We start from the raw sequence: 25,002 nt of genomic DNA on the forward strand, positions 1-25,002 counted from the left end.
TTAAATCTTTTCCCCATTATTAAAATGGGTTGTTATCTTTTTATTTTCAAGATATAGGAGTTCTTTATATATGCAAGTTATAAGTCTCTTATCAGATATATGGTTGCCAAATATTTTCTCCCATTGTGTAGGTTCCCTTTTTACTTCCTTGACAAACTCCTTTGAGGTGCAAAAGACTTTAATTTTGAGGAAGTCCCATTTATCTATTTGGTCTTTTGCTTCTCGTGCTTTTGGTGTGATGTTCATGAAGACATTTCCTATTACAAGGTCTTATAGATGTTTCCCTACACTGCTTTCAAAGGTCTTTATGGTCTTGGCTCTTATATTTAGGTCTTTGATCCATCTTGAGTTGATCTTTGTATAAGGTGTGAGATGGTAATCCTCTTTTATTCTTCTACATATGGCTATCCAGTTCTCCAGGCACCATTTGTTGAATAGGCCATTCTCTCCCAGTTGAGAGGGTTTGGTGGCTTTATCGAATATTATATGACTATATATATGAGGTTCTACATCAGAACTTTCAATTCAATTCCATTGGTCTCTGTGTCTCTCCTTATGCCAATACCATGCTGTTTTCATTACTGTAGCTTTGGAGTATGTTTTGAAGTCAGGTAGTGTGATTCCTCCAATTTTGTTTTTCTTTTTCAATATTTCTTAGGCTATTCAGGCCCCTTTTCTTTCCAAATAAATTTCATAGTTAGTTTTTCTAGTTCCTTAAAGAAGGCTGTGTTGATTTTTATTGGGATTGCATTGAATGTGTAGATCAGCTTTGGTAGGATAGACATCTTAATAATATTTAGTCTTCCTATCCATGAACAGGGAATATTCTTCCATTTATTTAGGTCTTCTTTGATTTCATTGAACAATCTTGTATAGTTCTCAGTGTATAAGTTTTTACCTCTTTAGTGAAATTTATTCCTAAGTATTTGATTTTTTTATTTACTATTGTGAATGGTATTTGTTTCTTGATTTCCTCCTGATCTTGCTCATTATTGGTGTACAGAAATGCTACTGATTTTTGCACATTGATCTTATAACCTATGACTTTTCAAAACTCATTTATGAGTTCTAGAAGCTTTGTTGTAGACCTCTCAGGGTTTTCTATGTATAGGATCATGTCATCTGCAAATAATGAAATTTTGACTTCTTCCTTTCCAATTTGAATGCCTTTTATATCTGGTTCTTGCCTCAGTGCTAGAGCAAGTACTTCTAAGACTATGTTAAATAGAAAGGGAGACAATGGGCATCCTTGTCTTGTTCCTAACTTTACAGGGAAAGATTTTAGGATTTCTCCATTGTAAATGATGTTGGCTGTGGGTTTTTCATATATACTCTTTATCATGTTCAAAAAATATCCTTGTATTCCGATCTTATGGAGTGTTTTTGTCAAGAAAGGGTTCTGTATTTTGTCAAATGCTTTTTCTGCATCTATAGATATAATCATGTGATTTTTTTCCTTCAATCTGTTTATATGGTGTATTATATTGATTGATTTTCTTATGTCAAACCATCCTTGCATATCTGGAATGAATCCCACTTGGTCGTGGTGTATAATTCGTTTAATGTGTTGTTGAATACGATTAGCAAGTAATTTGTTAAGTATTTTTGCGTCTAGGTTCATTAGAGAAATTGGTCTGTAATTTTCCTTTCTTGTGGTGTCTTTGTTTGGCTTTGGTACTAGGATAATGTTGGCATCATAGAAGGAGTTAGTCAATGTTCCTTCTGTTTTGATTTTTTGGAAGAGTTTCAGCACTATTGGTGTTAGTTCTTTTGGAATATTTTGTAGAATTCACCTGTGAAGCCGTCTGGCCCTGGGCTCTTCTTAGTTGGGAGGTTTTTAATGACTGATTCTATCTCTTTACTTGTGATTGGTTTGTTGAGATCATCAATTTCTTCTTTCATCAATATAGGCTGCTTTTGTATTTCTAGGAATTTGTCCATTTCCTCTGAATTGTCATTTTTGTTGGAATATAGTTTGTCAAGGTATCCTCTTATGATAGTCGTTATTTCTGTGGGGTCAGTGGTGATATCTCCTTTCTCATTTCTTATTTTGTGTATTTGCATCTTCTCTCTTTTTTTCTTTGTTAATCTCGCTAAAGGTTTGTCAATTTTATTGATCTTCTCAAAAAACCAGCTTTTTGTCTTGTTTATTTTTTTCAAGTGCTTTCTTATTTTCTATTTCACTTAGTTCTGCTCTTATCTTTGTTATTTCCTTCCTTCTTCTTCCTGTGGGATTACTTTGTTGTTGTTTTTTTCTAATTCCTCCAAATGTGCAGTTAGTTCTTCAATTTTTGCTCTTTCTTCTTTTTTGATGTATGAATTTATGGCTATAAATTTCCCTCTCAGTATTGCTTTTGCTGCATCCCATAAATTTTGGTATGTTGTGTTATCATTTTCATTTGTTTCCAGGTAATCATTGTTTTCTTTTGAGATTTCCTCTTTGACCCACTGTTTTTCTTAGAGTGTGCTGTTTAATTTCCATATCTTTGTGTGAAATCTGGGCCTCTGGCCCTTGCCGATTTCCAGCTTCACTCCACTGTGGTCAGAGATATTATTTTGTATGATTTTGATCTTTCTTAATTCATTAAGCCTTTCTTTGTGGCCTAGCATATGGTCTGTCTTAGACAATGATCCATGTGCACTTGAGAAAAATGTATATCCTCCTGTGTTTGGGTGTAATGATCTGTATATGTCTATTAGATCCAGCTCCTCTAATATACTGTACAATATTTCATTTCTTTAGTGATTCTCTTTTGAGATGTTCTGTCCAGATTCGATACTGGTGTATTAAAATCCCCCACTATAATTGTAGATGCATCTATTCTTTCACTTAGTTTTTCCAGCATTTGCCTCACGTATTTAGAGGCACCCTTGTTAGGAGCATAAATATTTATGATTGTTCATTCTTCTTGACAGATTGTCCCTTTCACTAATATGTACTATCCTTCTTTGTCTCTCACAATTGTTTTGCATTTAAAGTCTATTTTGTCTGATATTAATATAGCTACTCCTGCCTTTTTTAAGGTTATTGTTTGCTTGTAAGATTGTTTTCCAACCATTCACTTTCAACCTCCATGAGTCTCTGGATCTAAGATGTGTCTCTTTTAGACAGCATATAGATGGGTCATATTTCCTTATCCAATGTCCCAGTCTGCATCTTTTGACAGGTCAGTTTAATCCATTGACATTCAGTGCTATTACTTTCAAGGAATTATTTGTGTTAGCCATATTTTGATTGGACTTGTGTTTGTCATATTTGTTTGCTTTTTTTTTCCCTTCTCTTTTTGTGTTTTTTGTTGCTCTTACACTCTCCTCCCACTCTGCCTGTCCTGTTTTTTCCTTTCTTCCTGCAGAAGTCCCTTTAGAATTTCTTGAAGGGAGGTTTATTGTTGGCATACTCTTTCAATTTCTGTTTATCTGTGAATATTTTGAACTCTCCATCATTTTTGAATGCTAGTTTAGCTGGATAGAGTATTCTTGGTTGGAAATATTTTTCTTTTAGTACCTTGACTATATCATACCACTGCCTTCTTGCTTCCATGATTTCAGATGAGAAATCAGCACTTAATCTTATGGAGCTTACATTGTATTGTGATGGTTTTCTTTTCTCTTGCTGCTTTTAGAATTTTCTCTTTGTCTTGAGCATTGGATAATTTGACAAGTATATGTCTTGGGGTGGGCCTGTTGAGGTTTATGATGTTTGGGGTGCACTGTGTGTCCTGGATATGTACATCTGTCTCTTTCAGTAGATTTGGGAAATTTTCAGCCATTATTTCCTGCAACACTCCTTCTGATCCCTTTTCCTTCTCTTCTCCTGGGATGCCTATAATATGCATGTTTGTGCATTTTGCATTGTCATTCAGGTCCCTAAGTCCTAGCTGGATTTTTTCTATCTTTTTATTGATCAATTCTTTTATCTGTTTGATTTCTGATGTACTGTCTTCCACATTGCTAATTCTCTGCTCTGCCTCTTCTAATTTGCTGCTATTTGCTGTGAGTGTATTTTTGATTTCTTGAACTGTGGTGTTCATTCCCATCATATCTGTTATCTTTTTTGCTTATGTCTGCAATTTCCCCTCCAAATGTTGTCTTCATATTGTTAACCTCTTCCTTTACTTCATTAAATTTGTCTGTGATATATGTTCTGAGATCTTTAATTACTTGTGCAAAGTTCTGCTCCCCTTCCTGGTTTTTAGTTTGTTCATTGGATTCAGCCATGTTTTCCTGATTACTGGTTTGGTTTGTAGATTTTTGTTGCTGTGTGGTAATCATTTTATCTTGATGGGTTTAATCAGTTCTTTAGCTTCTTTGTCTAGTCTTGCGGATTAATTAGCTGTTTTTTTGCATAAGTGTTATATGTTCTCTTTGTCACTTTGTTCTTCTTATTCTAATTTCTTGTTGCTGGGTGAGTTCACTTTGAAGGAAAGTATTAGGCCAGAGAAAGGCAATTGTGTAAGAAAGGAAAATGTGTAAAGTAGTATTGGTATTAAATGTTAACAGAGCCACAATATGAGATCTGGGAGGATGGATATTAGATTCATGTAAGTTGTGTAGAGTTATATCAGTAAGTAGAGTACCTATAATGAGGTAGTCGACTGAATATTGGAGGAATATGGTATGAATTAAAAAGCTATTGTTTTCATGAGAGAGGGAAAGAGAAAAGATAGGCAATAGTTTTGAGAGTGGATAAAAGACAAAATAAAACAAAGGTATTAGAAATTAAGAGTTAGACACTTTGGGGATCAAAGAAAAGGAGGTGGAATATAGGAGAGACAGTAGATGATGGAGGATACCAAGAGGTGGGGGAAAGGGGATAGTGTAGGTAGCCAAAATCAATTTACACAGAAATGAGGCAATGGAGGATGAGGAAACCCAGCAAATGTGAGGTGTTCCCTGCAGCACCTATTGTATAATTAAGATAAAATAAAATAAGAAGAAAATGAGGGACAAGAGAGAAATGAAAAAAAAAAAAAAGACCTTGGGGGATAAAATGGGAGAAAAGACTAGGAGATAATGCAATGTTAGCAATCAGGACAATAAAAAAATAAAATTTAAAAAAAATTAAAAAACAAAACAAAACAACAACAAAAACAAAAAAGAAAAAAGAAAAAATGCAAACGTTGAGGGCTAGGACATTCAAGGACCTCAGATGGACCTCACGGCATGGTGGATTCAGGGATGGAAAGTCTGTGATATTGCAGACTCAAGAGGTGTGAGTCTTTGGGGTGTGGGCCAGCAGGGTTTAGGGAACACAGACCTGGCGACCTCAAATCTGGGTAGCAGGGAGTCTGGGAGCACCTCAGTGCAACACAGCCTTCAGGGATCCTGGCAGCTGGGTGTCCGCCCTATGGGGGAGGTCACATCTGCAAACTCTGACCTATGTGTCAGGACCCCACAATTCACCCTCTCACTAGGGTCTCCTCTGTGGCTTTATCACCAATTCGACTTCAGGACAGCTCCCACCCTGCAATCACCTGAAACAGCCACCTGGGGGCGCCTCTACACTGCAGCCAATTTAATGATGGTGCAGATCAGCAGCCAGGCCCAGGGGCAGGGCTCCAACTTGAAGCGCTGATATCAGTGTCCAAACCTGAAATTCCCACGCCTCGCAAAAGATTCCCCTAATCAGCTTCCAGACGTCTCTCACCCTGCAGGACCCTGAACCAGCCTCCTGGTGACGTCTCTTTATTGTGAGCAATTTAATGCTGCTGCAGATTGGCAGCTGGCCTTGGGGGCGGGGCTCTAGCCGGAAGGGCTATCATTCATGTCAGAAATAAAAAATTTCCCTGCTTCGCACAAAACTCCTGTCTGTCTCCCCAAATCGGTCTGTGAAGGCCTCCTGCCCTGTTAGCCTTGCAATAGCCTGCTCAGGGCTTATGAATTCCCCAGTACCGCAGAGCCTCCAGGAATCGCCACCGCGGTGCCGGTGCTGCAGCTCCACCCACCCCAGGAGGGAGCATCCGGTGCGCAGCCCCCACCTCCATGTATGAGAGCCTCAATTTTATCTTATACACAAATTTTCTCTGTTAACCTTCCCACAAATTGATGTCCAGACACCTCCTGCCCTGCAAAATCCCAAAACAGCCTGGTTTTGAAGAATTTCCAATGCTGCCCAACCACTTCTTTGCAGGAGAGACACTCAGGTGCACTCACTCAACCACCATCTTGCCCCGCCCCCAGAAGTTTGTTTTTATTCTCACTTATTTTTCACCCTGATACCTGCAGAGATGGGGCAGTTGGTGGTTATTTGCCAAATAGGCACCCTGGGAAGAGAAGCCTAACCAGACCTGATGGTCTGAGAAGAAGAATGAAATTTTTGTTTTTGTTTTTTCCTTTTTTTGCTTGTTTTTTCTTCTCCTCTAAACTTATTTTATGTCCTTCTTCTTTTTAACTTCTTCTCTTTTCTCTTCTCCACTTAATATCATCTATTATTTTCCCTTTTTATACCTCTCTTTTATATTTATTTTACTGTCTTTTTTAAGGATACATAGATCACAAAAAAAATGCTACATTAAAATTTATAAGAGGCTCCCATATACCCCACCCCCACCCCATTTCTCTTCTCCCACATCAACAACCTCTTTCATGATCGTGGCACTCTCATTGAATTTGGTGAATACATTTTGTAGCACTGCTGCAACACGTGGATTCTAGTTTATATTGTAGTTTACACTTTCTCCCAGAACGTTAAGAGGGTTATTGCAGGATATATAATGTCCAGCATCTGTCCTTTCAATATCATTTAGGACAACTCCAAGTCCCAAAAATGCCCCCACATCACATCTCTTCTTCCTTCTTGCTGCCATCAGCAACTACCATTGCCAAGTTTTCCACATCAATGATATAATTTCTTCCATTGCTAGTCACAATAGTTCTGTAGTAGAATACCAGTAAGTACAGTCTCATCCATATTTTATTCCTCCATTCTGTGGACTCTGGGATGGTGATGTCCAATCCACCTCTAGACCAAGATGGGGCTTATATCCCACATAGCTGATGGATGTGATTTTCCTGCTTGTAGTTGGTGGCACTCTTGGTTACCTCGTGTGGTGGTTGACCATATTCACTTCCCTATTAGTGAAAGGGTAAATCCAATGAAATGGTGAGTAAGAGATGCAGTTCTGCCAAGGCTCAATATCCAGCTGACCCATGGCCAGTACAGAGATTCAAGTCTCCTGAGTATACATCAACCCCAGTAACAACCACATGTTTAATAAAAGTGACGGAAGAAGCATGTGTAGAAAGTTCAAATCTGAGTCCAACTACATTACACTCAGGAGCACAAATTCCAGTGTAGGGTCCACTGACTATGCCCTGAACTCCAAAGCCATCTACCATAACTGTAGAACCTTTGTGTCTCCATAGCCCTCAAAAGCACCAGTACCTAGGGCTGTACCTACTTTGTTGTCTTTGGGATCTTGCTGGGACGTGCATAGTGTGCGACCCCTCTGATGACTTCCTGACTCTTTTTGAAGTCTCTTAGTCATATAAACTCATTTGTCTTTATATCTCCCCCTTTTATTCAAGGACTTTTTCTACTTTCATCACCAGCCAGTGATTGGTAGTAATTCTTGGCACCAGGGAGGTTCATCCCCAGAAGTCATGTCCCATGCTTGGGGGAAGTTAATGCATTTACATGCTGAGGTTGGCTTAGAGTGGCCACATCTGAGAAACCTGGAGGCTCCCAGGAGGTAACTCTTAGGCACCCTGCATCTCTAGGCCTGGGTCAAATTTCACACACATAGATTAATAAGCACAGTCATCAGTATCAGGGGCTCATCATTGGACAATCTGTCTAAACTGGTCCTTGCTCTTGCACTTGTGGGATTGTTGCTATTCCATTCGGGATTGTGACAGAGTTCCCCTGGCTAGGAACTCAGAACTCCCTCAGTTGTCATTTGTAACTCTTAAGTACTACAAAAATGCCCAGTGACTATCCAAACATGTTTTTATACCCTATATTCATGCCCTTGAGAACTCTCTCCCAACCGTGTGTCCCCATCTATAGCACCTGATGCCAGTGGTCTTTCCCTGCCATAGTTGAACCCCTCTGTTGTCCAAAACTTCTTCAAAAATGAAGCCTAATATATTGCCAAATTCAATTAGTTAGAAAATGAAATAGTAATGATAGTTTAAATATTAGAAATAGAATATATATTAATTAAAAATAAAATAAAAATAGAGGTATTTAAAATGAAAAATACCATAAAACTTTGTTTTTGACTTTTTGCCTTTCATCACTGTAACAGGTGTTGCCTTGTATGTACAGTGGCAAGGCAATTTCTTTTAATCCTTCCTCAATGTCTACATTCTTTTCTTTTAACATTTAATTTTGTCTTCATGAAAGTTTTAGATCACAGTAAAGTCATATATACAATATAGGGGACTACATGGATGAATCATGAGGACATTATGTTGAGTGAAGAAATCTGGGCATTGAAGGGCAAATACTACATGACCTCTCTGATGTTAATTAAGCAAACCAAGCTCTTTCAGAGAGCTAGAGATTGGATGATAGGCTTAAAGCAAATTGGGGGGAGAGGAAGGTTGTGACTTGATGCCTACATGGATGAAATCTATGATACATTGGAGGTATGTAGTTTTACAGGGAAGGGATAATACAGGGGCATAGGCATACCATTGGTGGGATTTGCAGGGTTGAGGGGGTATAGGGTTGTGAGGATGGGTCTGATGGCACAAGTAATTGAGGGGAGAGTTGGGGGTAACAGATGAACATGGGAGATTGTCAGGTATGTGATTGAAACTTTATATGTTGAGAAAATCTTTAGAAAATATAATAAGTAAGGCTTACTTGTTTAAGGTGCTTAATGAGGGGCAACTGGCACAGAAGCAGGCTTCTAGGGAGGGTGTGAGTCCTTGTCTTGTCATAGTGTGTTATATCCTTGGGTGGAGAAACATACAATATGTGGGAAATTGTACCCCCATTCTGGGGAGGCCTGATGTTCTCAAACATAGGAAATGCTGTATCTTGAGATATTTTGTGACTCCCAATGGGGGAGGACAGTCTATAAAAGTATATAGGCTAAATATAAACCATAATGAAAACCATAATGTAACTAAAAATTTAGAAAACCGTACATTGTAAAATATAAACCATAATGTAAACCAAAATGGAACCATGTGTTATACCTATGTTTTAATATTTGTATATCAGCTACAGCAAATATAACATGAACATATAAAAAGATCATTGCTGGGGAAGGGGCAAAAGGATTTTTTCCTCTTTTTTATCTTTTCTTTATCTACTATTTTAACTTTTTATCTTTTTTCTCTTCCCTTTTTTCTTTCTTTTTATGTAATTTCATTTTTTCTAATCTATTCTTCCTTGCCTTCTGCCTTTCCCTTTTTATCTTTTTCTTCCCTTCTTATTTTTCTTGTCTTTTATTTTCTTCCTTTTTCTTTTATAGGCTTTCTAATTTTTCATTCCTGTTTACTTTTTTCCTTCATATTATTTATTTGTTCTGCCTCTTTTTTGTTCTTTTTTCTCACTTTGTTATTTCCTTTTCTTTTTTATTTTTTATCATCTTTCTTTTTTGTGGATCTAATATTTTTTTCTTTTGAATATGGGTAACTACAAAGATATAGCATATGTGCAACTGAGTATTAAGGAAGACTCTTAACACCAAAGCAAACAAAAATAAAACTCTCTGCTAGAATGAGTAACTTACTGATGGAATAAGCCCATGAATATTAAAAGATACTTAGACAAATAATCAAGGATGTCCAAAAAATATATTTATTCAACTCAATGAAATGAAGGAATAGATAAAAGACATCTAGAAGACACTCTTTTATGACATATTTAAGCTTTTTGAGTCTATTTTTCTTCCTCTCTAAATTGGGGTTTCATGTGTCAAAATTGTTACTGTTTCATGAGGGTGGGTTGGTACATACATGAATGACTACTTAATAGAAGTTGATTTCTACCTTGCTCCATTTCACCTTTCACATTCAGGTGTGTAGGAAAGTGTTTTATGGACCTTCTGCAAGAAATAATAATTCCTTAAGTTCTAAAAGTATTTCATAAAATCTGTTAATTAGCAACATTTTATCAACCCTGAGTCTCCACTCTGCTTCTTCTAAATATATGTATAAAGGTCTTCCCTTACAGTAAATATATATATGTACCCATATATGAGTATGTGTATATAGGTATGTCAGTTTATACATATTTTTATATTTAATTGATAGATAAATCTAGTAATTAATATAGGTTTTGCCTGTATCCAGGTGATTTCAATATATATTAATAAAGATTCCTTATTTGGTAAAACTAATGAAATAAAAACAATATATTTAATAGATGTATATTTTAATATAGAGATGTAAATGAGTCTTTGGATTCATGTAAGTTGATAAATGAAAATATTTTACATTAATGTTGCTTGATTTAAATGTAAGATTCAGAAAAACATATTTCTGAGGATTACCACAAATATGATTTTAATAGTATGTATACAAAATTATATATAACCCATATAGAGGAAATCTCTCTAGTATATATTTAAGTATATAATCACTTTTGTCAGTGTGCATGGAAAAGAATCTCATTTCAGAAAGCATTCTCTCTTCACTTTCATTTGTGAGGTCTCACCTTTAGTCATTCCAGCCATTTACATCATAGTTAACCAGATGCTTCAGGAAAAATTCTGTGGCTAGGAAAAATACCAAGAATTTTACATATGTGGTGTAATTCTTGTACCAACTACATTAGGTGGATAGTATTTGTCCCTTCATGGGCGAGAAGACTAAGCTATGTAATGATAAATTACCATCTACAAAGTTAATAACTATTTAGAAAGAAACATTTGAAACCAAATTTGTCTATTCTGTTTTTTCTCCCTTATATCACTGAATGACTCTTTAGTACAAGGGTTAATTGGTCCCCTAGAGTATTATGGAGATGGAATAGATAGCTATTTAACTATCCTTCTTTCCTCCATGCAACATTACCCTATAAAAGAAAAGGACTTTTATCTAAGGATGGCCATTGAATTTCAGTCTTTCTTCTTCTATTTACTATTTGACTCTGTGAAACTAAAAAGAAAACCTTCAAAATAATTTTGTTCAAAAACAAGATAAATTATTAGATGATGAATTCAAACTCAGACCTCTAGAGTGTTGAGCTCAAGAGAGGTAACTGCAACTTTGTTCAAGCCCTGTGTATTTGTATTTCTCTAAAGGAAAAAACAAAAATACTTCCACTCTGCTACACTATTATTGTCTATAGAGAGGAACCCATTTATCTGTGTCTCATTTCATTTCCTTTTTCCCTCTGGACTGGGAATGCAAATCAATGCAAACACCCTCCTGCATTCTTTCGATAGAATTTCATGGGATAGGAAAGAAATACTTAGTTGTCAAAAGATATCAAAGAAGAATTTATGTAGTGATTTTTTTTCTCTTTTGTAGACTATGTAACTAATGTGCAATTACATAAATTTATTAATTTATTATTGATATATTAAATATCTCAAGAGCAGAATGAAATAAACATTCCTCTTTGATAAGTACAATCCTAGAATTACTATCATGTGCTGCAAATGAGAATATGCAAAAAGGGCTATCTTCCAAATTTATATAATCTCATTGTAAAAACAAATAGAGATAACCAAAATTAAATTATTTCTCCAGAATTTTTCATTTATTTATTATTTTCATTCATTACTGTATTTTGCACCAAATAGTTGTCTTATATGTACTAAAGATGCAACATAATAGATTAAAATTCTACCCTTGAGATACTATTCTCCATATGTATCAGACAAAAAAAAATGTGATGCTTGCCATGAAAATAACATTGCTCAGCAATTCCTGGAATAAATACTATAATTAATGCTGTGTGAACCTGAGGGAGGCCAAGTTGAAAGGCAGCTCCTTCCATAAGGGGCTGCATATATGAGTGTATGAAATATATTTTTTTCAGCACAGGTTTCAACCTTAGATACTGGGATTTGACAAACTGGGATGCAAGGTGAGTAATAAAAGTTGGTGGGAAGCAATAGAAGATGAAGCTAATAAGTTAATGGGGACCACAATGAAATTGATTTTCAAAATGTAATAATCCCCAATGCGCTGTACTGAGTTCACCAGCAATGTTCAGATGATTTAGTATAGAAACAAGAATTTGAGTATTGGGTTGAGGCAGTGGTGAGAATTTTGAGGTGGAAGAAAGTGACTAGAGATTTTAAAGAGTTACCAAAATGGACTGAAATCAGAATTAAATGAATTCAGATGCAGAGATAAATTTTGATCAAAGAGAGTAGATTTGGGAGTGGATTTCATGATGACGTTGAAACATAAGTGAAGATAATTGAAAGAGTAAGGGCAAGGCTGGGTATACAAGAAAAGTAAGAGGCATGTTAATATTAAAATTTAGGAGAAAATGAAATTGAAATGATGGAAATATCAAACATGTTACCCTGGATTGTGTTTCTGAAGTGTAACCTAGATATAGTTCGCAGGTGGGATTTTGGATAAAATTTGAGTCTATATAAGTCATTAATATTATTGGAGAGAGGGAAAAAAAGTTGAGCCAGGTGACATCTTTAATAACTGGTAAAAGTCTCCATGATGTTAATAAATCAAAGATTTGAGAAAAACTATTTTAAGAAAAGAATAGGACATGATGAACAAGAGAATTATACATCTGAATAATTCATCATAAGCATGAATAATCCATGAGAAACCATTTTCCACCATTACCCCTTCATCCATATTCCAGAGACAAAAATAGCATTGTACTCTTATTACTGTTAAAATCAATAATAATAATTTCAACACACACAAAAATGCAGATTATGGTTTTGAAACATTATTTTGGCAAATTTCTTATCTAGCCAGAGAGATATCTGCAAGACTTAATAATAATAAATAAAGGTTGATTAAATCAGAACAGTAAAATTTAAGGAATACAATAATTAGAAAATTTGATTATTACATCAGGTGAGAGATTAATGGTTAAATTTGTAGATGCCAAATAATGAGAAAAGAATCACCATGAAAGAGAAGACACGCACTTAAAGGTCCCACAAAAACTTAACCCGATACCTTTATTTGGATTTGTCAAGGGCTGTGGTACAGCAAATAACTCTGTGAATGATTTTTATAGTTATGGAAATCACTGGTATATCCTCCAGAGTAGGTACTGTATGAACTGCTTTGAGGAAAGGACATCAAACCCAGTCCAGAAGTATTGGATTTCTGTTTACTTGCCCTGCTAGCCTGACCCTATATCAAGTAATGAGCATGAGACCAAAGAAGAAATATTCAACCTGATGAAGGAAGGCGAACATGATTCTCAGCAAAATTTATTCTAACAAGTGAAAAGAAGGCTGAATAAAAAACTCTGATGGCATGAATATGAAATTGTAATTGTGAGGATAATTACTTATTAAAGTAAATATTTCTAATGGATCAGTTAATAGAATGGCTTTAAAATTAATCAATTACATTTATAAAGTCAAATAATTATATAACTATGGAAAATTAATATAATTGGAAAAATAAAAACTTATATCATTCAATTAATTTGCCATTTTGGAAGAAGAAATGATTTTTCTTCAAAGAAACTGAGATTGCTACAACCAGAATGTCTATGTGAGTAGTCATAAGTACAATAAATGATTATCATAAAAACAACATGTAATTGACCAGCAGTCAAGCAAGCAATGACTGCATAGTGCGTTATGACACACTCACACACACATTCATGCACACAGTTTACATCCTTGTGAATGAGAGGTTTGAAACTATTGGTCTACAAATTTATTTTCTTCTAGATCTTTGGGAAGATGGAGAAAAGAAATTTCACTTTCATCCACGAATTTTTGCTTCTGGGATTTTCTGACTCTACAGAGCAGCAACAACTCCTGACACTGCTTTTCTTCTCTATGTACTTGGTCACCATATCAGGGAACATGCTCATTGTCTTGGCCATCAGCTGTGATTCTCACCTCCATTCCCCCATGTATTTCTTCCTTAGCAATTTGGCCTTTGTTGACATCTGTTATACTTCCACAACAGTCCCTCAAATGGTAGTGAACACCTTGACAGATACCAAGACTATTTCTTTTACTGGCTGCCTCACCCAGCTCTTCTTCTTCATTTCCTTTGTGAACATGGAGAGCTTCCTTCTCTGTGTGATGGCATATGATAGGTATGTGGCAATCTGCTGCCCTTTACATTACAACAGCATAATGAATCCTCAACTTTGTGTTCAACTGGTCACTGGGCTCTGGGTTGTGACCTATCTCCATGCCCTCCTACACACTGTCCTAATGTCACATCTCTCCTTCTGTGCTTCTAATGTTGTTCATCATTTCTTCTGTGATCTAAACCCACTCTTGAAACTATCCTGCTCTGATGTATCCAATAACATTATGACCATCTATACAGTAGGAGCTCTCCTGGCTCTCACACCTTTTATCTGCATCCTTATATCTTATGTGCTTATTTTCACCACCATTCTCAAGATCAGTTCTACTGATGGGAAACACAGAGCCTTTTCCACCTGTGGCAGTCACATATCTGTGGTAATATTGTTCTATGGCACAGCCATTGCTGTCTACTTCAGCCCTTCTTCATCTCATACACCTGTGACAGACACACTGCCGTCTGTCATGTATAACGTGGTGACTCCGATGCTGAATCCTTTCATCTACAGCCTAAGGAATAGGGATGTGAAGAGAGCACTCAAAAAAACTCTTTGTAAGTGCACAGCTTTTATCAGCAACCAGGTCTTCAATGAGTGAATTAAAATACTAATTTGATCATAAAAGAAAGTGAATTCCTAGGGGGTAGTAAGATAAACCTCCTGTTTTGCTAAATATTGTGTTTAGGTTTGAAAATATTTTAGAGACTTATAATGGATTTACACACTAGTTAATTTGAATAAAGCTATGCAATTAAATTTTAAAATTCTTCTTTAAGGTAAAGGTCATCTTATGTTATAGCATACTTAAAGACTAAGCTTACAAATGAAGTAAGAATTTCTGATTACATACAGTGAAACTTAGACATGAGACGTGATTATAGGTTAAGATAAATATAAATCCTTCAGTTATTATTTAAATGCTCAAATTTTGAATTATCATAAATATACAGAGATTCAAGTACTTCCTCTTCAAATTATTGGAATAAGCAGGCCATCTCTTTTTTACACGTTATTTTCTAGTCCCTAAAATTCATCAAAGTTAAAGAATATTTGTTTTATTGTAATCACTCCTCACTTCAAACGTAACTCATAACTCCATTCTATGGAAACAAGTTCTTCTCAAACTTCTTCTTTAATTATTTTTAGTAAATAACAGTACACAATCCTCAGAATTTCTTTCCTACATTTCACTTTAGGATATAGATCTGCAGATTCCCCACTATTAGGAATATTCTGAATATATTCCATAGTTGAAGAAGAGATCAAATTCATAGTTTAATTTCAGTGAAGGAAGGGTGTCTTCCTTTCATTTCAGTCAAATAAATGCCTTCTGTCTAAATAAAATTTTAAATTCTTCCATAAAAAGCTTTACTCCTAAAATCATGGGTTTTGTTTCATGCATTGCCCTCAAGAAATTCAACACAAAATATTCCAAAATGTCTATAATGGGGGATATTCTGTCTAGTTAGGTCCATATAAAATGTTGTCATTCCAATACAACATGATTGATTATTCAACACATTCCAGCCTCTTTACACATTAATATAAATGCAAGTGAGTTAAGGCTATTTCTGCCTATTGTTTTACAGCCTTAAAATCTATGCTCTGGAACTGGGATTCATAAATACTTGAAGTATGTGCTTATAAATACACGTACACATGTACACAGACACAGCATAATATTCTCAAGGGAAAATGAATAGTTACATGTACAGCAAGATTTAAATCAACCAGATAAAATACACTGCAAAGATCTTAGGTAATAGCCAATTTTTATTAGCAGGTCAAATTACACAAATGACTGGAGAAGGAAGCAAAGTATGAAGTCTACAATCATTGATACAGCTCCTGTGGGCCCTTATTTTATTTTTTACCACTTATTATGCATCATGCCCCTGATTTTCAAAACTAGTTCCTCTAAATCAGACATAGGTAGCATCGCCTTACATAAAATACATTATTTTGGTGAGAAAATCTCTCCATTTTATAATACAATAATTATATATATGGCTTTGACATGTTTCTGCATGGCATATCCATGTATATGTTAATTTCACATTTGCTCACCATAAAATACCTAAGGAAGCCAGGTACATCTTCATGAACACATTTCATGAAGTTTTCTTCACTTCACTTATTTTTCCCCTAGAAACTTCAAGCAGGAGCTCTCATTAGAATAAGCAGAAAAACATATTTTGATTTGATCATTTCAACTGACTCTTTTCCCAGAATAGGAAAGATTAAACACAATCTGTATGCTAAATATTCCCTCTAGCTGTTCATAGGAGTGGACAAATGCAGTATGGTACATGTTATAGATGATTTCACAGCACAGATGGCTGATTGAAAGAAAGATTATGCAAGAAGATTACGCTAGTGATGATTTGTCAGGGTAATATTGGTAGTAAATTGTATTTTTTTGTCCTCATGTATGAGCCGTTATTTTCCATGATGTTATGGCTGCAAGGTATTGCAGTTTCTACAAGAAGGAAAAGACTTTGTAAATAACTGAATGAATATAAATGAAATTGATTTAAATTCTGAGCTTTATTATTCCATTTTAGTGACAAAAGAAATGGGATCCAATATGAAATAAAGGAATAAAAAAAAAGAATGACTTTTGGGGTTTAAACATATCAATGCCAAATTATATTGGACAAATACAAACACTGAAGTATAGCAGGTATTGTAAAAACAAATCATTAAACTGAAGAACAGTTTAATTTCCTCCATGAGAAGTATGTGGAGAAAGCAATGTAAAAGAAGAAAATTACCAAATGAAAGATGAGCACAGCCAGAAGCTCTCAAAGGAGAAATACTCACTGGTAACTTGTAGCCTAAGCTTAAGGCATTTAGCCTCCAAAATCCTTCTCTCTGGATGTGCACTTCAGGTTGTGCACAAGGCTTTGCAGAAATTCCTGAGATGTTTTGAGATTTTTCAATCATTTTCTTCTGATTTGATCAATTGGCTCAAATCAAGAACTACTAGCTTGTATATTACATAAATAAACAGCATGAACAAGGTTGTATTAAGAAGGGGTTTGTGAGACTCTAAAAGATTTTATTCTGTATTTTCTGAATATGAACCAGATAAGGAGCTATGACTTACTATGCTGAAACAAAAATTATTAAAATGGATGTATGCAGACATACTCCAGTGATGTTCTCATAGAATTATGAGACAACAAAAATAAAATAAAAATGAATATATATTGATGTCAGTTGTGGAGAAATCAACCAGATCAATAAGCACCAATAGGCAGAACCTACTGGCCCATAAAAACAGTAAACTCATCTCTGTTCAAGAGGAAAATATATGAGAAAAATGAAAGGTGGATGTAAAAAATACAAGATAACACAAGAGATCTAGGAAGAGACATCAAAGAAAATTTGTGAAGAATAATATAAAGCAAATAATAAAATAATTATTCCCAGGGGGAAAAAAACCAGGAATGTATATTTGGATTTTTTTTTTAAGATTGATAAAATGTCACTCAATGCATAAATAAATGCCTAAGTAGGCAAATTAAAAAATTAGGTGTAAAACCAATTACAATTTCACCATTTATATTAAAGGTCCAATAATGCATTAGGTATTAGTTGATAAAGAATAAAATTAATAAGAAAGTGAATTTAAACACAGTGAATTTCTTACCCTATTTTGTCAGTGTGATGCCCCTATTGGAAACAGGAAAACACAGCCCCCTCCACACCTGAAAACCCGAAAATGACAGAAGAATTCATGAGCTATAATTGTGTACTGTGGATATTGAAAAGACAAGACTTGTGGAAGCTACCATTACTAAAAAAATAAATGGAGCTGTGTCTCTTGGTGGAAGGAGATGCAGTCTCATTAGTTCTTTTTTTCCCATTTTTAAACTTTATTTTAAAAGAAGTCTTAGATTAAAAATAAGTTATCAAAACCATATAGGATTCCCCTCTACTCCACCCCCCTCTCCTCTCATGATTTCTCTTAGTATGGTACATTTGTTACAATAGAATACTTACAGAAGTATTACTATTAACCATGGTCTATAGTGTACATTATGGTTTACACACTGAGCAGCACAATTTTATAGGTTTTCACAGAATATATATTGGCCTGTATTCCACCAATTCTTCCTCCAACTGACCCTGAGATCATGTGGTGACTGTTACATTTTTTATCAATTTTACAGGTTCTTCTGTTAATAGAATAATACTACTTTGATCCATAGTTTCATCCGCCCTTCAATCTTGAGGATTTGGGGATTGTGATGCTCACTCTGCTTACTATTGAGAAGAAGATTAGGTTCAATGGGGCAGATGAATGGAAAAGACTTGCTTGTGAATTGTAGATACTGTTTTTTTGGGGGGAGGGGGATGGACATTGCTATCATCCTCATTTTCTTAGATATTCTGAGTTTTTTCTGATGAACCGGAGGGTAGATGTTGACTGCCATTCTGTGGAGATTCAGGGCCCAATCAGCATATGAAAAACCAAACTATTTAAGTCTCTGGTATATATTTTTTAATGGTATAATGCTAAATTTAAGTTCAAATAAAAGAAACAGAAGAACCATGTGTAGGGAAATTATAAGTGAGTCTAACCATGTTTCATTGTGGAGATAGGTTATAAATACTCCAAGGTAAGACCCACCAATGGGGTGCCATTTTCCTGGTTTGTCTGCCCTTATTGTGTCTTGGGAACACCCTTGCTTGAGGTAATAGAGTGGCAGTCAAGAGGATTTGGTGATCATGTATTGAAGTCTTGGATGCAGGTATTTTCTGAAAAGGAAGCTTTTTTATGACTGGCCCGGTCCGGTGGACTTCTGTCCAAAAAACAGCCCAGAGCAATATTGCCAGGTCCTTTTTATACAGAGGACTTGGGAGTTGAGATCAAGAGTCACCTTGATGCAAAAAGCACTTCCTTTGTTAGTTTTTTACAGTTTAGTGGTTAGTTTGGATACCAGGTAAGCTTGGATTAACATACCACCCACATACAACATATCATGATATTAACATATCATCCACATTCTGTCTGGAGGTAAGTTCAAATACACATTCAGTCTACATTCTTCCTGAATATTTAAAGTCTATAGAACCCCTACCACTTAATTGGCTTTCTGGAAACTAGACAAGCTTGGATACAGAATTAGATAAGTTTGAATTCATGTATAGGCCTTATTATTACCCCCTTTGATGCCTACTTAAGCTTCTTAAGCTTTGGCATCGCTATTTTCAGGGTTATGATGTGGGTCACTTTCTGTGTTCCTAGGGCATTATTTATTAAAGCATGTACCCTAGCTATTATTAAAGGGAGGAAGCAGGGAAGTATGACAAGAGCATGGAAGGAGTTTTAGTTGTTCACCAAGTTGACTGCTCATTTCTCCCATTAATTTCTCAGGAAGGCTTAATGATAAAGTCTCTGGGAATGTCCAGAGCTTCTCCTGGCTTCTGAAGGAAGTCTTCTTTCAAAATGGTAGATTCTTGGGAAGATTTCTTGCTAGGCTCCAGATCCATCTACCAATTTCCTATTTTAAGAGCCTGCCTTATTTTCTTTTTAGAGAATTTACACTTCAATCTTAAAAGGGGTGTTGAAGGGAGATGATCATTTTTTCTGAAGCTACTTTCTGCTGGTCAGGGGCAGTTGGCCCTACCAGACAAGGTGTGAAACTCTCATACTATCTTACCTCAGTTGGAGGAATGTGGATTTGGCATACTGGGTGAAGCTGTATGGGGTTTCCATATGGCTAACTAGATGTTGATTCTGGAAGAAATAAACTTAATTAGAATTTAGGGAATATATGGACCCACTAAGAGGACACTGGACAACAGAAGTAAAAAGGTCAGATGCTTGAAAAGGCTGCATTTTCCTAAATTTGATGGGAAACAGTGTTTTTGCTTAAGTTATTTTATGCTGTTGGTTAACTTTAGAGAGAAATTGCTATAGACAGTGGGGTTAGCAATAAATTGTCAAAAGAAGAGACATTTCTCTTTTTAGTTAAGCTGAAGGAATTTGAAAAGAGGCAAAGTCTCTTAAAGGGAAGTCTGATTTGCCTGTCTCCTAGCAATAGGCATTTAGGCTAGAGTTAGAGGAACAACTGATTCTGACATAGACACTACTTAGCCTTGTGTTTTGAAGAGGTATTTCAGGCTGTCCATTGACTGGCGCTCATTTGTTGTGTCAGGTGCTTCTGGTGAACTGGAACTCTCTTGGACAGCTGGCTTCATTCAGAATGAATGCACCAAGCTGGATATTTCTTTAACTTTAATATCTGTGAGAGTGGTCATAACTACAGAGTAAAGTTTCTTACATTTTGAACCTAGCTGAGTAACTCCTGGCAATTTCTTCAACTGTTTTTTACCAGGCTGTGTCTTTTGAAAACCCATTTGGCTAAGCTGGTTAGGGCATCCCTCCTCAGATGAAATGTTTGGTGAGGTCCATGAAGGACTTTTCACTGCACTGCTTCTGGCAGGTAGACCTGAGTATCTTTAACATGTCACCCATCAGTTTCCAGGGTGAATCCAGGCTAGCTGCCCTGGTTTGTTCATCCTGGGTATACTGTGGAACTTCAATTACTGATAGAGGTGCTGGAATAAGGGGTAGGAGGGAAACCTGGGTTTTTGCTGCCACTTTTGCAGTTGTGTCACCTCAAGCATTTCCCTTTGCTATAGCAGTGTCTGTTTTCTGATGCCCTGGGCAATACATAACTGCTATTTCTTAAGGTAACACTATGGCTTCTAGTAAATATAGGAATTTTTGTCTATGCTTAATAGATGACCTACTGAGTGAGCAAGCTTCATTCTTGGTACACAGAAGAGGGAGCATGAAGGACAAGGAAAGCATACTTAGAGTCTTGGTAAATATTAACCCATTTCTTAACTGCTAGTTTAAACTTTGGGTAAGGGCAATTAGCTCTGCTTTCTGGGCTGAAGTTCCAGGGAGAAGAGCTTTGACCTCTATGTTTTAAATTGAAAAACCACTGCATAGCCTGTTCTCTTAATTCTTTTTTTAAATAAAACTTCTTTCATTTGTGAACTGTTCAACTTCTGGGTTCATAAGAGGCTCATCCTTTCAATCTGGCCTGCTTGAGTAGTTTTGCTCAAGAGCTTTAAGACAGGAGTGCAAAGGTGCCTAGCAGGATCTGTCTTTGGGCCCTTTACTGGCAGTAGAGTGGTTCAGTTGAGAGTTTGACACCCTTTTATCTGAACCTCAGCAGTTTCTAGTAATTGAGCTTGGTATTATTTAACTGGCTACCAGTAAGCCACTGGTGACCCTGGCCTCAGCACATTCTTCATCTAGTGTGGGGTGAAGACTGAGAGCTTGCCTCCAGTTAAGTTTGGTGGCTTTCTTAATTAAAAGGGCTGTTGGCCCCACTGCTCTCAGGCAAGGTGGTCATTCTTTTATCTTTAGATGTATTTATTAAGTACTCAGAAAATGATATTTACCAGGACTTTTAACATGTTCAATGCCACTCTGCATATGATTTAATAGAGATATCAGCATAATCATCAGACTTATATCTAAAATAGGATATAGGTACAATACTTAATACTAATTAATGTACTGCTCAATCCATAAGTTTTATCTGAGCTGCAATTAATAGCTTCAAGTTTCATGTTTGCAATTCCATATAGGTTATCTTTCCATGGAGCAAACTATAGTGCCAATTGTGTAGTCTTTGCTCTACTCTGGTAGTCTTTGCTCCACTTGGTATGTTCTTCACAGAAAGTGCAATACCATAGACCCTAGAGAGTAGCTAGGAAAGTAGGTTCCAGTATTCCACCAGCCTGGTGCATAGCACTCTTTGGCGCTGTGAGACAGTGCTAGTCTTGAGGTGATAGCTATTGTACATTTGGCTATACTAAGTCATCGTTGGTTGTTGCAGGAGTTTGAAACTACAGTGTAGTTTCCATGCACTTCAGGAGCTCAACCAGAGATATAATAGATATTTTTATTGTTTTAGGGGTCAGTGACCTACTTAGTCAATAACACATGGAGAGGCAAACCTGCAGTGTATTGAAGGTCTGACTTGAATGCTGAATTCTATTTCTTGATATTTATATACCTTTTAAACATTTTCAATGCAATGTGTTACATATCTAATAAACTTTTTAGTGCTTTGCTTTTTAATTTTACACTTTTACCATGAAGATGTTAATTGCACAAGTATTTTACTTTAGCAGTAGAGGTAAAACTATTTTTACCATTTGTAAAATGAAAAATGAAGATTCCCAGTGGAATCAGGTAACTTTTGATTACCACCACTTGAATATACACACTGAGGTAAGTTCCAGACAGGTTTACTGATATGAGGTTACTTTTTGCTATTAAGAGTAATTTAGGTTTTTAGTTAATAATGGCTCTTTAGAGATAGCCATTTAAATGTTTTAGTTTAGAAGATGTTTTTATAAACTCTTTATAATTGACTACAACCACGTAGACCAGTTAATTTACCTTAGATTACAATTAGCAACTGATGGAATTTATTTTATCCATTTAAAAGTGGGTAGATCTACATTATTTTCTTTATTTTTTTAAATTAACAAATCAATTTTATTGATACATATTAATAAAGCATACAATTTATCCAAAGTATACAAACAATGGTATTTATTATAAGCAAATAGTTGTGTATTCATCACCTCAATTATCATTATGGTATTTGCATTATTTCAATACTACTACTAATAAAGAGCAAACAAGAAAAGACCACCTCTTAATCTCTCTCTGCTGTTCATAGCTACTATTTCTGGCTATTCTTGAACAATTGTTTATTAAGCAATTTTATTGAAATACATTCATACATCATATGTCCTATCCTAACTGTATAATAAATGGATTTTAGTATAATCACAATGTTGTGCCTTTATCATGACAAAAACTTTTAGAACAATTTTATTTCTCCAAAAAGATAAACCTCATACACTTTATTTTTTTATTTAATTCATTTTTTAGTATTACATTAAAAAAATATGAGGTAGCCATGTACCCCCCACCCCCCTCACCCCACTCCTCCCCCCATAACAAAAATATCCTCTATCATCATGACACATTCATTGCATTTGGAGAATACATCTCTGAGCATCACTGCATCTCATGGTCAATGGTCCACATCATAGCCCACACTCTCCCGCATTCCATCCAGTGGGCCATGGGAGGACCTACAACGTCCAGTAATTGTCCCTGCAGCACCACTCAGGACAACTCCAAGTCCCCAAAATGCCTCCACATCTCATCTCTTCCTCCCATTCCCCACACCCAGCAGCCACCGTGGCCTCTTTTTCCACACCAATGCCCATTTTCTTCGATTACTAACCACAATAGTTCATGAATAGAATATCAGTAAGTCCACTCTAATTCATATTCTATTCCTCCATCCTGTGGACCTTGGATTGGTTATGTCCATTCCACATCTATGTCAAGAGGGAGCTTAGATTCCACATGGTTGTTGGATGCAATCCTCCTACTTTCAGTTGTAGGCACTCTTGACTCCATGGTGTGGTATTTGACATTCTTCAATTCCATGTTAGCTGAGTGGGGTAAGTCCAATAAACCTGAGTGTAGGAGCTGAAGTCTGTTGAGGCTGAGGACCAGGCTATCATATGGTCAGTCCAGAGATTCAGATCCCCTGGGTATATCTTAAACCCCAGCACCAACTACAATTCTGGTAAAAGTAACAAGAAAGGCTTGTGAAAAGAGATCACATCAGAGTCCAACTCCATCACACAGAAACACCAACTCCAAAGAAGGGCCAACTGACATGGCACTGAACTCCATCTGCCATGATCATAGAACCCATGGGACTCTGTAGCCCTCAAAAGCACCAATACCTGGAATTGTATATAGTTTATCTGTCTCTGGGTCTCTGCTCAGATGTGCATATGGGCAACACCTCAGATAACCTCCCAGCTCTTTTTTAGAGACTCATAGCCATATAAACTCATTTGTCCTTTCCATTTCCCCCTTGATTTAGGTCAAAAAGCATTTTTAACTGCTGTTATTATATGTAGACAGAGATATTCTGCTGGTCCAAGTTGAACCTTTTATTCAAGGTCATTTTCTAGTTACATCATCAGCTGGTACTTGGTATTAATCCCTTGGCGCCAGGGAGCTCATTCCCAGGAGTCATATCCCACAATGGGGGGAAGGCAACAAATTTACATGTTGAATTTGGCTTCGAGACTGGCCACATTTGAGCAACACAGAGGCTCTCAGGAGGTAACTCTTAGGCACACTGCTGCTCTAGGCCTTGTTCTTATTTCAGGTGCACAGGCTCACAAGCATAACCATTAGTATCAGGGGCTCATTGTTGGGTCTTCATTCTTTTTTGGTCTTTGCCATTGCACTTGGGGGATTGTTTCTGTTTCTTTAGGAACTGTGACAGAGCTCCCCTGGCTAGAATCTCAGCACTCCCTCAGTTGTTGTTTTTAATTGAAAATATCCAAACATTTTTATGTACCCTGGATATATGCCCTGTAAAACTCCCTGCCAACCATGTGTCCTCTGTCAATAACATCCCACACTGGTATTCCTCTGCTGCCCTTGTTGAACCTCTCTGTGATACAAAACTTCCTGAAAAGTGAAGCCCAATATATTGCAAGGTTCCCTTAATAGTAAAATGGAATATATTGATGAGCTTAAAGGTTAAATATAGAATACATATTAATTTGGAAAAATTCTACATCCTATCTTTTCTTTTCTTTTTTCTAATTATTAAGCTTATCTTCACAAGAGTCTCAGATCACAGTAATTCATATATACAATATACAGTACTCCCACATATCCAACATAAAACCTTTTCCCTTCCATAGCAATAATCTTTTAACATATTCATACCATA

General features: G+C 36.1%; 1 protein-coding gene across 1 annotated transcript; it reads left to right on the plus strand.

Annotated features, from left to right (window-relative positions):
• Positions 1-13,814: 13,814 nt before the first annotated feature.
• LOC101422705 (olfactory receptor 1C1-like) lies at positions 13,815-14,774 on the plus strand. The gene has a single exon (XM_004475758.1). The coding sequence runs from the start codon at positions 13,815-13,817 to the stop codon at positions 14,772-14,774; it is 960 nt and encodes a 319-aa protein (XP_004475815.1).
• The last annotated feature ends 10,228 nt before the right edge of the window (positions 14,775-25,002 follow it).

The sequence above is a fragment of the Dasypus novemcinctus genome, chromosome 22 (genome assembly GCF_030445035.2).
Source record: "Dasypus novemcinctus isolate mDasNov1 chromosome 22, mDasNov1.1.hap2, whole genome shotgun sequence".
In the NCBI taxonomy this organism is placed as follows: Eukaryota; Metazoa; Chordata; class Mammalia; order Cingulata; family Dasypodidae; genus Dasypus; species Dasypus novemcinctus.

Bases quoted from the DNA above. Each gene is read 5' to 3' on its own strand.
- LOC101422705 (XM_004475758.1), top strand. From the start codon at position 13,815: ATGGAGAAAAGAAATTTCACTTTCATCCACGAATTTTTGCTTCTGGGA.